The 13951-nt window shown below is 41.8% G+C and overlaps 1 protein-coding gene across 2 annotated transcripts; it reads left to right on the plus strand.

Moving 5' to 3' along the window:
* On the plus strand, nt 1-13789 carry WBP4 (WW domain binding protein 4). Of its 2 annotated transcripts, none has more exons than XM_087938053.1 (10): nt 1-142; nt 2250-2322; nt 2864-2926; nt 3021-3144; nt 5060-5239; nt 6292-6347; nt 8269-8335; nt 9538-9635; nt 11584-11777; nt 13232-13789. In XM_087938053.1, coding segments are annotated over exons 1-10 (1059 nt in total). In that variant the 5' UTR covers nt 1-140; the 3' UTR covers nt 13434-13789. The 2 variants fall into 2 exon arrangements, with proteins under 2 accessions (XP_087794179.1, XP_087794180.1); XM_087938054.1 differs by having other exon boundaries at nt 8-142; nt 11584-11854.
* Nucleotides 13790-13951: the final 162 nt, after the last annotated feature.

The raw sequence follows: 13951 nt of genomic DNA on the forward strand, positions 1-13951 counted from the left end.
GCGCGGCGCGGTCGTGACGTCACCAAAGCGCGCCGCCCCTTCGCGGTCCTCCAGTTCCTGCTTCGGCTGGTCGGCCGCGGGCGCCGTCGCTGCCCTTCCTCCTCCTCCGCCGCCTCCTCCTCCGCCCGGGAAGGGAAGCCATGTGAGTGGGGTGTCTCGCCCCTTCTCCGATCCCCGGCCCCTTCCTCGCCCCCCGCCTCTTGAATTGGGTTGAGGGGAGGACTTTGGACCGGTGTTTTCCCCCTCTAGGGACACAATGGATGTGAAGCTTCTTTCCATGGTTTTAATCATAGAAGGATGTATTTAGGATTACAGTTGCTTTTATAATTTGCTGATATGCCATAGTATGTATGTGTGTATGTATGTATATGTATGCATGTATATATAATATATATGTGTGTATGTATGTATGGCATTCAGCTTTGTTCTGGTATTTTCCCACGTCATTATAGTTGTGCTTTTAAAGTTGTAGCAACGCTTCGGCAGAATCTCATCTGCCATCATCAGGCTTCTGTATTGTAGAATAATACAGAATAATACAGAATATACAATACAAAAGCCTGATGATGGCAGATGAGATTCTGCCGAAACGTTGCTACAACTCTAAAAGCACAAGTATAATGACGTGGGAAAATACCAGAACAAAGCCGAATGACATACATACATACATACATACATACATACATATATACATACATACATATATAATACAACTTTAAAAGCACAAGTATAATGACGTGGGAAAATACCCGAATAAAGCTGAATACCATATATATATATATGTATGTATGTATGTATATGTATATATGTACATGTGTGAGTGTGTATGTATGTGTGTGTGTGTGTATGTATATATATATATATATACACACATATAGATATATATATATATACACATATAGATATATATATATAGCCTAATGTAACATAATATCATAGCCTAATATTAACATAATATATAATAGCCTAATATAACATAACATCACACAATATAATTATCTAATATAATTCTATTATATGATGTGATATAATGTCATATACATGTATTATAAATGTAATTAACATAAATATAACAAAAACCTAACATATTAATATAATGGATAAGCTTCTTTCAGTGGTTTTATAATAGAATAATGTATTTATGATTACAATTGTTTCATAATCTAGTTTAGTTGACCTATGATATGTGATAGTAATATGTAAATATAAGGTAATATAACAATACAATTAGTATGTTTTATATATATATAACATACATATAATAAAAGCCTAATATAGCCTAATGTAACACCTAATATAATATTAACATAATATAATATGTAACAACAACCTGATATAACACAATATAATAGCCTAATATAATTGTATTATATGATGTGATATAATGTAATACATCATATAATATAAATATAATAAATGCTAATATAACCTAATACCCTAATATAACTGCCTAATATAAAATTAACATAATATAATATATAACAACAGCCTAATATAACATATTAACCTAATATATGATGTCATGTCATGTAATGTAATGTAATGTATCATATATAAATATAATAATGTAACATAATAAACAGCCTAATATACATATAATTATAATCTATATATATATAAAAGCAAAAGACCACTCGCGCATCATCAAAAATTTCCAGAAACATAAAGCCTACAAACTTGAAATTTAGCACGTATGTTCCTCTTGGCTTCTAGGTGCTCACTAAGAAAGGATTTTTCCAAATGACCATTAGAGCATTAGTGTTTTGTATATTGCTATTAACACACTCTAACAGCGTAACATAATATAATTAATAACAGCCTAACATAATACAGTACAATACATAACAAGTACAGTATTTTCAATATTAAGCAAAAATCAAGAACATAGAGGCGCAACCTGAAACTGACAGGAAGGAAGTTCAAAAGTCATGTTAGAAAGTACGGCTTTACAGAAAAAGCAGCTGAAGCTTGGAACCAACTTCTGGTAGAGATAGTAGGTCAATCGATCAAAAACGGAGTTTAAACATGCTTGGGATAAATACACGTTCATCACAACATCACATCTGACAAAAATTATATGTGTGTGTGTGTTCATATGCATACATACATGCATACTTTTTAATTAATTTAAAAGAAAACAAAAAAACAGGTAAAGTCAAAGGGCAAATAAACTTGATGGACCGACCATTAGATCTTTTTCTTATTTTTAAAAAGTCCTATAGTTTTCTTTCCAATATCTTTTTTTCCAGGGCCGATTACTGGAAATCTCAGCCCAAGAAATTCTGTGATTATTGCAAGTGCTGGATAGCAGACAACAAACCGGTACGATGGATTTCTGATAAAATCTAAGTTTCTGGGATTTGGATTATAACATTTTAAATTTAAGTTTCATCAGAGGGTCAACATTTGATATGTTGTTTGTTTCCCAGCCTTTTTCCCGTGGCTGGCAGAATAGAATAAATGCAGGCAATATAAACTAATGCCTGTGTGTTTAATGTTTTATATCTTCAGATTTAGTTGGATCTGGATTGTTGGGGTTAAATTTGGAGCCTTGCTTGTTCTTTTCAGTGACACCTTTATTTAAGAGCTGAAAAACTCCTCATACAAATTTATACGGTTTAGGGCATCTTTTAAAATCACCTAAAGTGCCTGCAGGAATAAAATATCATTGATTTGATTGCAGTTGAAACCATTCCTGGTCAGGTTCTTTGACGGGATAGACGTTCTCCAAACAGGATTTGAAGGATTTGAAATATTTACCTCAGCTGCCTCAGGGAGATGTGCTTAGCTTCAGTATTTACACATAGTTGTAAAGTTTAAATTTGTCCCTAGTTTAGGATCATCTCCTTTTTCTCTTTTACAGAGCATCGATTTCCACGAAAGAGGAAAGAACCACAAGGAAAATGTGGCGAAGAAAATTAGCGAGGTAACGCAAAGCCACCTCCTTCATCCTGAAGGGAATGTTGTTGTTTGAAACCCTGCGTCACGCATTCCTGCTCCCTCCTCTTTTTAAATTACAGATTAAACAGAAAAGCTTGGACAAGGCGAAAGCGGACGAAAAAATGGCAAAGGACTTTGCAGCCATGGAGGAAGCGGCCACGAAGGCTTATCAAGAAGACTTGAAAAGGCTCGGATTGAAGGCAGGTAGGACCCCGATGCTATCAAACAGAAGAACCATCATCCCCAATCCTTCGCTTCTTTCCAGTAGCTTCCCTTGACACGAACGTAAAGAGTCCATAAAAATACAGGTAGTCCTCAACTTGCAACTGTTTCTTTGGTGACCGTTTGACTTTGGTACTGAAATTATCTGGGTCAACTTTGGGATGATCAGAGATGGCGAATGCCATTCAGTTTATGTGTGTTATGACCCAGCTCCCTAAACATGACACACCCTCTGTATTTAAATCAAGGATTCCTTTATTTAGGAGCGCCAGGACCCCAGCAAAATGTTTCTCTCTCACACAGCAGGCTAACAAGTCCATCCGGCTGGGAGATGATTAGTTGTTTGTCACATCTATTCATCTCCGTCCCCTGCCTTTTATCCCAAGAGCTAGTGGTGGGGCTTTGCTAGCAGCAGTGGCTCTTCTGTCCCAAGGACCGTCCCATAGATTTCCACTGCTCTCCTCTCCTCTTCCTTCTGTACATCCAGGCACTGGGCCCAGCTATTCCTCCTCTTCCTAATCAGCCACCTCCAGACCCTGGGGCTGTTGACTCTCCATTTGAGGGCTGACGGACAACCCAGGCTCCGTCTCTCTCTCTCTCTCTGCCTCCCTCACCGCCCTCTCCCTCTCTCTCTCTCTCTCTCTCTCTCTTTCTGTCTCTCTCTACCTCGGAGCTCTCAGGTTGTCTTGATGCTGACTCCCATGCTGCCGCCGCCTCTGATTTGGCTGCTGGGGGTGGGGGTGGCCAATAGGCCACAACAAGGACTTATGACTGTTTTTCACACTTAACGACCAGTGCAGCCTCCTTGTGGTCACGGGATCAAAATTCAGCTGCTTAGCGACCGGCATGTACTTACAACAGTTGCCGTGTCCTATGGTCACATGATCCCCTCAGACAAGCCAAGGCAACAGGGAAGCCCAATTCGCTTAACAAACTTGTAACTTACTTAACAACTGAAGTGACTCACTTAACAAACGTGGTAAAATGGGGCAAAACTCAGTGGACCAATGTCTCACTTAGCAACAGAAGTTTTGGGCTCAGTTGTGGTCATAAGTCGAGCAGTGCCTGAGATACTATTCCAGTTTTGGTATCATTTGCAGGTAGCACCCTTACTAGCTACACATGACTTAAGTCTTAAGAAAAGATCCATGGGTCTAGAACAGTGGTGGCAAATCTTTTTGTTGTGTGCACAAAGGCGCAGGCATGCCGGCACCCACAATGCAATGCACCCTGCGCATGCGTGCACAGCACCCACGCCCCGCCCCCTTACCTGCACTGCACATGCACGCGCCTCCCAGCTGATTTTAGGCCTGTTTGAAGCCGTTTTCACCCTCCCGGAGGCTCGAGGGAAGCCTCTGCAGCCTCAGGAGGCTGAAAAACGGGCCTTCTGGAAATACCGGAGGGCCACTGGAGCCCAGGGGAGGCCGTTTTTGCCTTCCCAGAGACTTGAGGGAAGCCTTTGGAGCCCCAGGAGGCTGAAAATGGGCCCATTTCAGCACTTCTGGTATTTCCGAAAGGGCCGTTTTTCGCCCTCCTGCGGCTGCAGAGGCTTCCCTCGAGCCTCCGGGAGGGCGAAAACAGCCTCAAACGGGATGAAAATCAGCTGGGAGGCGCAAGCATGCGCAGTGCAGATAAGTTTGGCTAGGGCTCTCATGCCCACACAAATGGCTCTGCGTGCCACCTGTGGCCCGCATGCCATAGGTTCGCCATCACGGGTCTAGAAGAACTTGGTTGGTTGAATTATACCATGTTCCACTTGGCACCCCTTGCTAGAGTTTCAGAGATTTGAAATCGAACGTTCAATATTCCAGTGGTCGTGGGGGTTGTTTAGCTGTGAGGAATTTTTTTCTTAGAATTTCTTAGGTGGGCCTTAAAAATGTACTGCTCTGTATCTCAGAATCCGTAGAAACGCCTTCCTTGCTGGTAAAGCAGGAAGAAAAGAAGGAGAAAAAAGAGAAAAAAGAAAAGAAGAGAAAGGAAAAACAAACGAAGGAGGTTTCATCCAATGGAACAAAGGAATGGGTGTGCGGATATTCTCCGGAAGGCTACATCTATTATTACAACACGAAATCTGGAGGTACATTTGCAGCTAAACTCCTTTTATAAATCACATATCCAGGAACCATAGAAGTTGCCGTCAAAACACAACACAAAAGTAATATTTAGCAATAGATTTCTCTCTTTATTTTACAATAGCCATTTATTCTTCCTCTCTATATCCTTTTATTATATATCACCAAGCTACCAGGAATAGCCAACACTCCAAAAGATAGGCTTAAGATACAGAAAGATCTTGACAGACTTGAACATTGGGCGCTATCTAACAAAATGAAATTTAAGGGTGGAAAATAGTAAGGTTCTACATTTAGGCAAGAAATACAAAATGTACACATACAGTATACGTCATACCTCGCTCAATAGTAGTAACTGTGAGAGGGATCTTGGGAGTCGTAAAGGACGATCATTAAATATGAGCCAGCAGTTTGCAGCAACTGCTAAAAAAGCCAACACAGTTCTAGGCTGCATAAACAGAAGGATAGAATCAAGATCACAGCCTTCTAAAGTGTTAATACCACTTTGTAATGCCTTGGTAAGGCCACACTTGGAATACTGCAGTCAGTTTTGATCACCGTGATGTTAAAAAGACGTTGGGACTGTAGAAAGAGTGCAGAGAAGAGCAACAAAGATGATTAGGGAATTAGAGGCTGAAACATAAGAAGAATGGTTGCAGGAACTGGATATGTCTAGTTTGATGAAAAGAAGGACTAGGGGAGACAGGATAGCAGTCTTACAATATCTCAAGGGCTGCCCCAGAGAAGAGGGAGTCAAGCTATTCTCTAAGGAGAAATTTCCTGACAGTTAGAACAATGAATCAGTGGAACAACTTGCCTCCAGAAGTTGTAAATGCTCCAACACTGGAAGTTTTTAAGAAGATGTTGGACAACCATTTATCTGCAGTGGTGTAGGGTTTTCTGACTAGGCAGGGGGTTGGACTAGAAGACTTCCAAGGTCCCTTCCAACTCTCTCTTATTCTATATCTAATACTGCATGAATGTTTTTTAGTTTTGTTTTTGTTTTGGTTGGATCCCAAATTAAAGTCTTTTTTTTTTATATTCTATTATTATTAAGAATCACAGTGGGAGAAACCAGAAGGATTTCAGGACACCACTTGCAATTCTCAACAGGTAACTAAATGCTTATTTATTATTATAGCTGTTGCAAAAAATGTGTCTTCATTTTTTTTAAACGTATTCTCAAATTCACTGAAAAATTAGTTGACTTGCATCTCTTCTGAATGGATAGGATTGTTGTTAGTTGCGAAGTCGTGTCCGACCCATCGCGACCCCATGGACAACGTTCCTCCAGGCCTTCCTGTCCTCTACCATCTTCTGGAGTCCATTGAAGCTCACGCTGACTGCTTCAGGGACTCCATCCAGCCACCTCCTTCTCTGCTGTCATCCCCTTCTTCTTTTGCCCTCCATCGTTCCCAGCATTCGGCTCTTCTCCAGGGAGTCCTTCCTTCCTTCCTTCCTTCTCATGAGGTGGCCAAAGTCTTTGAGTTTCAACTTCAGGATCTGGCCTTCTAAAGAGCAGTCAGGGTTGATCTCCTCTAGGATGGACTGGTTGCAGTCCAAGAGACTCGCAGGAGTCTCCTCCAGCACCAGAGTTCCAAGGCCTCCATTCTTGGGCGCTCCGCCTTCCTTACGGTCCAACTTTCACGGCCGTGAATTGCAACCGGGAAAACCACAGCCTTGACTCTACGCACTTTGGTTGACAGGGGGATGTCTCTGCTTTTGAGTAGGCTGTCTAGCTTTGCCATAGCTTTTCTCCCCAGGAGCAAGCGTTGTTTTCAGTTTTTGGCTGCAGTCCCCATCTGCAGTGATTTTGGAGCCCAGGAAAATAAAATCTGTCACTCCTTCCATTTCTACTCCATCTCTTTGCCAGGAATTGAGAGGGCCGGATGCCATGATCGTAAGTTTTCCTAATGTTGAGTCTCAAGCCCACTTTTGCGCTCTCCTCCTTCGCCCGCATCGAGAGGCTCTTTAGTTCCTCTTCACTTTCTGCCATTAGAGTGGCATCATCTGCAGATTTGAGGTTGTTGATATGTGAGGATATGATTAGGAATACGATTATCTGAAGAACACATTTATCAGCCGGAAGTCTCTAACGTGTACATTCATTTAACAGCATTATTTCCAATAGTTAGGGGGACCACTGGATTGGATTCTCCAATAATCGAATTTTATTATTTCCAAGAAGGAAGGAAGCTTCCATTGGCTAATTAGGAGGTTTCACTTTTAAATTTAACAGATAATCACAGTTGGAAGGGACCTTGTAGGTCATCTAGTCCAATCCCCCACCCAAGCGGGAGACCCTACACCATTTCTGACAGATGGCAGTCCAGTCTCTTCTTGAAGGTCTCAATTGATGGTGCTTCCACAACTTCTGAAGGCAACTTCTGTTCCATGGGTTGATGGCTCTCCCTGTCAGAAAATTTCTCCTTATTTCCAGGTTGAATCTCTCCTTGTTCAGGTTCCATCCATTGTTCCTTGTCTGGCCTTTATTCCTTGTCTCACCCCTTCCTCTTTGTGGCAGCCCCACAAATATTGGAAGACTGTTCTCATGTCTCCCCTGGTCCTTCTCTTCACTAGACTAGCCAAGCCCAGTTCCTGTAACCGTTCTTCATGTTTTAGTCTCCAGTCCCCTAAAAATCATCCTGGTTGCTCTTCTCTGCACTTTTCTAGAGTCTCAACATCTTTTTTATAATGTGGTGACCAAAACTGGATGCAGGACTCTAGGCGTGGTCTTACTAAGGCTTTATAGAGTGATATTAGTATCTCACTTGATCTTGATTGTATCCCTCTGTTAATGCAACTTAGGATTGCATTAGCTTTTTTGGCGGCGGCTGCACATTGCTGGCTCCTATTTATCTGGTTGTGCATTAAGACTCCAAGATCCCTCTCCCAGTTACTGCTGTTAAGCCATAATAAAAGTATCTTTATGGGACCTCTGAGGAGGTAACATAAAATCAGCATACAATGAGACATAGATGAGGCTTTAATTATCCTTTATGGCCTGGTTGATTTAGCCTTTATTTTTTTTCAGGAAGCTGTTTGGATAGAAGGGACCGACGACAGCGGTCGCACCTATTACTACAACAAGGAGACTGGAGGTGAGCGGTTTTACTCGGGCCGCTACTCAAGGCACAGAGCCAGATCAATTAGTGGTTTTTTTCTGTGGGTGAAACAGAAAGGCAATGAAACACGTTTGGAATTTTGAGAATTTGCCTAAGTGCTCTCACAAAATGGCTCCTACAATGGATGTGGCCCATCCAATCTTCCTATGCCCCGAAATAATTTGTAGGAATGTTCACCTTCCTTCCTTTCCTCTCTCCCTTTCCTTCCCTTTCTCCCTTCCTTTCCTTTTCTTCCTTCCTTTCCTTCTTTCTCCTTTCCTTCCTTTCATTCCCTTCCTTTCTTTCTTTCCTCCCCTTCCTTTCCTTCCCTTTCTCCCTTCCTTCCTTCCCTTCCTTTCCTTCCTTCCCTTTCTCCTTTCCTTCCTTTCATTCCCTTCCTTTTCTTCCTTTCCTCCCCTTTCCTTTCTCCCTTTTCCTTCCCTTTCTCTCTTCCTTCCTTCCTTCCTTTTCTTCTCTTTCTCCTTTCCTTCCCTCCTTTCGTTCCCTTTCTCCGTTCCTTTCTTTCCTCACCTCCCTTTCCTTCACCCTTCTCCCTTTTATTTCCTTCCCTTTTCTCTTCCTTTCTTTTCCTTCTCCTTTCTCTCTTTCCTTCCTTCCTTTTCTTCTTTCTCCTTTCCTTTCCTTCCCTCCTTTTGTTCCCTTTCCCCTTCTTTTCTTTCCTCACCTCCCTTTCTTCCTTCCCTTTCTCCCTTTTCCTTCCTTTTTCTCTTCCTTCCTTCCCTTTTCTCCTTTCCTTTCCTTCCTTCCACCTTTCATTCGTTCTCTTTAATAAACTATTTGTTCACTTCCCCCTGTCTCTCAAATATGTAGTCTTAAAACCTTACATCTGACACTGCTGCTTACTTTTAGGCATCGATGTTCTACATTTATTGCATCGTTTACTTTATATATTGAGGCTCTGTTTTTAAAAGACAGCGTAAAACTTACATGAAATAACAGAAAAGAAGCTGCAGAGGTCCACCATTGATTTTTGATTGGGTCCAGCAATTTTAGTAGGGATCTAAGAGAACTTCTTTAGGTTAGTGAAATGTGAAACAAAACATTTATTTAATCTTATTAGTTTAGTCTCACTGAAACATACGTTAGGGCCTTTACGTGTTGGGTTTTATTTCTGATATTTCAGATTTTCAGAAAGCTCATTTCCAGACTGGTGACATAACTTTTTTGCTATTACTTAGTATCAACGTGGGAGAAGCCTGAAGGTTTCGTATCTTTTTCAATAAATAATTCAGCTGAAAACTCTTCTGAAGAGATCAGCAAAAATGAATCCCAGAAGGTAATATATAAATATTAATACTGTATAATTTTTATATGTTTCCTACATTGGTCATCTTTGAATATTCCCCAGTTCCTTGATTGGGTATTGTTTATGCTTGATTGTTGGTCTAGTATTAATCTTGCTTTTAGTAACTATTTATCTGGGTATTGATTGTTGGCAAGGTCTTTTTGTTTCCTTTGGGGTTTTTTTTTTTTTTTTTGATGTCTCTTTTCAATGGTATGTAAACATTCTTTATCTCTACGTGCCTGTTGATAACTGTTTCGTCTGAGAGCCAGACTTCCACAAATTCTCTAGTGTTTTTGGACTAGGCTTGATCTCGGATATTCACAGTTTCCAATTGAAATTACACTTAAACCTGTCCATGTGTTGTGCAATTAAGTAAACTATCGCAACAAACATGCAGTTTCTGCAGTTGGGTAGCCTGAAAAGGAAGATCTGTCTATCATTATATTGCAGTTAGAGGCATAAAGACACACAGCATAATTATAGCCTACAGTTACCATTCGTAGAGCTACTAACTGTAGATTGCAGTTAGAGGCATAAAGATACACAGCTTATAGGTATCATTAGTAGCTATTACTAAGAAGAAAATACTGCAAATTGTATCAGTAAAATTAGGGAGAGAAGCTTGAATAAATTCAAGGGAGTGGTTGAAAAATTGATTTTCTTACCTCCAAGATTGTATACTCACTGAATATAAAAATCCAAATATCTTAACTTGGGGTCCTTTTTTTTTTTCTGAAGAATATAATATATTGTCCTAGTGAACAATCTCTTACAGAAAATATGAGCCAGCCATGTGCTACAGCTGCTAAAGAAGCCAACACAGTTCTAGGCTGCATTCACAGAGGGATAGAATCAAGATCACGTGAAGTGTTAATACCACTTTATAAGGCCTTGGTAAGGCCACACTTGGAATCCTGCACCCGGTTTTGATTGCCATGATGTAAAAACCATGTTGAGGCTCTAAAGGAAGAGTGCAGAGAAGAGAAAACAGGATGATTAGGGGACTGGAGGCTCAAAACACATGAACAGTTGCTGGAACTGGGTATGTCTAGTTTGAGGAAAAGAAGGACTAGGGGAGACATGATAGCAGTCTTACAAAGCTAAGGCTGCCCCAAAGAAGAGGGAGTCAAGCTATTCTACAAAGCACGTGAGGGCAGGACAAGAAGCAACGTATGGAAACAAATCGAGGAGAGAAGCAACTTAGAACTAAGGAGAAATTTCTTGATAGCGACAACAATTAATCAATGGAACTTGATTGCCTCCAGAAATTATGAATGCTCCAACTCTGGAAGTTTTTAAGAAGAGGTTGGACAACCGTTTCTCTGACATGGTATAGGGCCGTGATGGCGCTACAGGTGGCACGCAGAGCCATTTGTGCCGGCACACGAGCCCCATGCAAATTTACCTCGCTGCACATGCGCGTGCCTCCCAGCTGATTTTCGGCCCGTTTGAGGCCTTTTTCGGCCTGCCAGAGGCTTGAGGGAAGCCTCTGCAGCCTTTGCAGGCGGAAAAATAGGCCCATTTCGTCACTTCCTGTATTTCCGGAAGTGATGAAATGGGCCCATTTTTCAGCCTGCAGAGGCTTTACCTCAAGCCTCTAGCAGGCCAAAAGGCCTCAAATGGGCCGAAAATCAGCTGGGAGGCTCAGTGCAGGAAAGGGGGCAGCAGCGGGGGGAATCGTGCGTGCATGCGCGGGGGACATGGGGGGGGGGGTGTCCACATGCATTGCATACTCGGTGCTGGCACGCAAGCGCGTGCACAATTTTTGGCACAAGAGCCCAAAAGGGCTTCGCCATCACCGGTGTAGGGTTTCCTGCCTGAGCAGTGGGCTGGACTAGAAGACCTTCAAGGCCCCTCCCAACTCTGCTATTCTTCTCTCCTGTTTTATTCCATTGTGACATCATTGCATAAACAGGATGTTCCCTCTCTTGTTCCTCAGAGGAAGCCCAACAGACCCCGAAAGGTGAGCCCTTACGGCGAGTGGCAGCAGGTGAACCCTGAGGGGCAACAGGTGAACCCCGAGAAGTCTAGCCGCAAGAAGAAGTCATCCGTTCCAGCAGAAACCTCCTCGTCTTCGTCGCAGAAGCCCGTCTCTTTCGGCAAATGGGAGGAAATCACGGAAGAAGATTCATTGTACGTCCTGCTTTATATCTCCCCGGAAGCCAGTGACCACTTGATTTGCGCAGCGGGACACTGAGAATAAGCCCAGGGTCTGAATTACGTTGCATTTCTTCTCTTTTTTTTTCCTTTTTTCCCCTGGTTCCTGGTTAATAGTTACAGTATGAAGTGAGGTGGCTGAAGACGTTTTGGTCTCTGCAAGGAACTTGCTTAGTAGGTGGGCACAGCGGGACACCTGTGCGTTTGTGCCATATCTTTACAATACCAACCTGCCTAAGCAGTTACTGCGGTAGGGCAGATGGGTGGTTTAGAAAGAGTAGGGGGTGGGAGAGGAGAGGAATGTAATGGCGGGGAGATACAGAGAGAGACAGATAATAGAAATAAACAGAGAGAGAGAGAGAGAGAGATGAGAGAATGATGAGATAGTGATAGATAATAGAGTTAGATAAGAGATAGACAGATGATAGATATAAACAGATGAGAGAGAGAGAGATGAAATAGATGATAGAGATAGATAGTGATAGATAATAGAGATAGATAAGAGATAGACAGATGAGAGAGATGAAATAGATGGTAGGGATAGACAGAGAGAGAGATAGACAGATAATAGAAGTAAACCGATGATAGAGATAGAGGATAGAAATAGACAGATGATAGATAAGAGATAGAGATAGTCAGATGATAGATAATGATAGACAGATGGTGGATGGATTGACAATGACCTATCTTATAAACACAGACATATAAACTATTGAGAGAGATTAAAAGTAAAAAACATTTGAAAAATTGGGAGAGTAGGGCATTAGATGGAGGAGACAGACCCTTAAAACACACTTCAGACCTACACTTCAGGCTGATTTACTCATCAGAAGTTTTGACATCCATCTGGACTTAATTTCACTTTAATGACACAGGATCTTAAAAGCAAATTCCCATTTTATTTTTTTACATGTAAGTTTGGTTCTTTTCACTGACTTCTTTTACCTACACCTGCTCGTGTGCTATACTTCAGAGATTTTAAATCTCTGGGCAGAACGAGAGGGGAAAAGAGGAATTCTCATTTTATGCCCAACGGCAGATAACGGGCAGGATTTCGTTCTCGTCGTTCAGTGAGAAGCTTTTTATGCGAGAAGATAACTTTTTTATTGAGCAAGATAACTTTGTACACCACCCAGAGTGACTCGTGGGAGGGAGACAGGCGGTCTCTAAATGTGATAAATAAATTTTGTGTCCAAAATAACTCCCCCCCCACCCTTCTGATATCTGCCATTATTAATAGCTAGAGCTATGCAAACCTCTCTCTGCAGGTTCTAAAATTGGTGAAACTTGCTGGTCGCAAATCTTCTTTCTGTTTTCAGGAGACACTTGAGTTAAATGCCTTTTATGTACGGCCAGGCCAGTTCGTACCTGAGCCAGTTTTATTTATTTTCAAATAGCTTTTGTTCAACCAACTTCTCATTTTCCTTTAGCGAGAAGGTCGACTTGGAGCTTCCAAACAAGGAGATCAGCAGCGCTCCAGTTGTAGAAGTGCCGGAAGATGCCAAAGTAATCTTCAAAGAGAAAACAGTCACTTCGCTCGGCGAGGCAACGGAAGAGATGCCGGTTTTCAGAAAACGGAAATTTGAAAACGGGAAATCTCGAAACTTTCGACAGAGGCTGAGCGATCACTAACGTCCTGGCTGCATTGTCAACAAGACAAGAAACAAAAGGGACGCCGGGAAAATATGGAACTGTTTAAAAAAGAATTCCTTTACAAGACTGACTCTAAAAGCAATTTTTAGAGATCGTTGTTTTTTTTTCAAACAATGTCTCGGGTGTAAAATGTACAGAATATTTCTTTTCTTCCGCCCACCTACTCCTCAAGCGTTGTTATTTTAGTTTGCTGGGTTTCTTCTTTTCCCCCTTTATGGGGCCATGTAAATACAGTATTTTTTAAATCGCGGGTCAAAGGCAGTTCAGTGTAGCTTACAAACAAGCGTATTGTCGTGAATCCTTTTCCAAGAAAAATAAATGCGGTAATTCCTTAAGGATGTCTTTGTAAGTTTTAGCGCAGTGGTGGCTAACCTTTTTGGGCTCCTGTGCCAAACACTGCGTGAGCATCAGCACACACACACTCACGTGCCAGCACCCAGAATGCAATGTGCACGCCCCTCCCCAGGTACAATCTTCCCTCTCTCCCACCACCCCCT

Source organism: Pseudonaja textilis, chromosome 8 (assembly GCF_049901715.1).
Source record: "Pseudonaja textilis isolate UNSWEBS1 chromosome 8, rPseTex1.2, whole genome shotgun sequence".
Taxonomy (NCBI): Eukaryota; Metazoa; Chordata; class Lepidosauria; order Squamata; family Elapidae; genus Pseudonaja; species Pseudonaja textilis.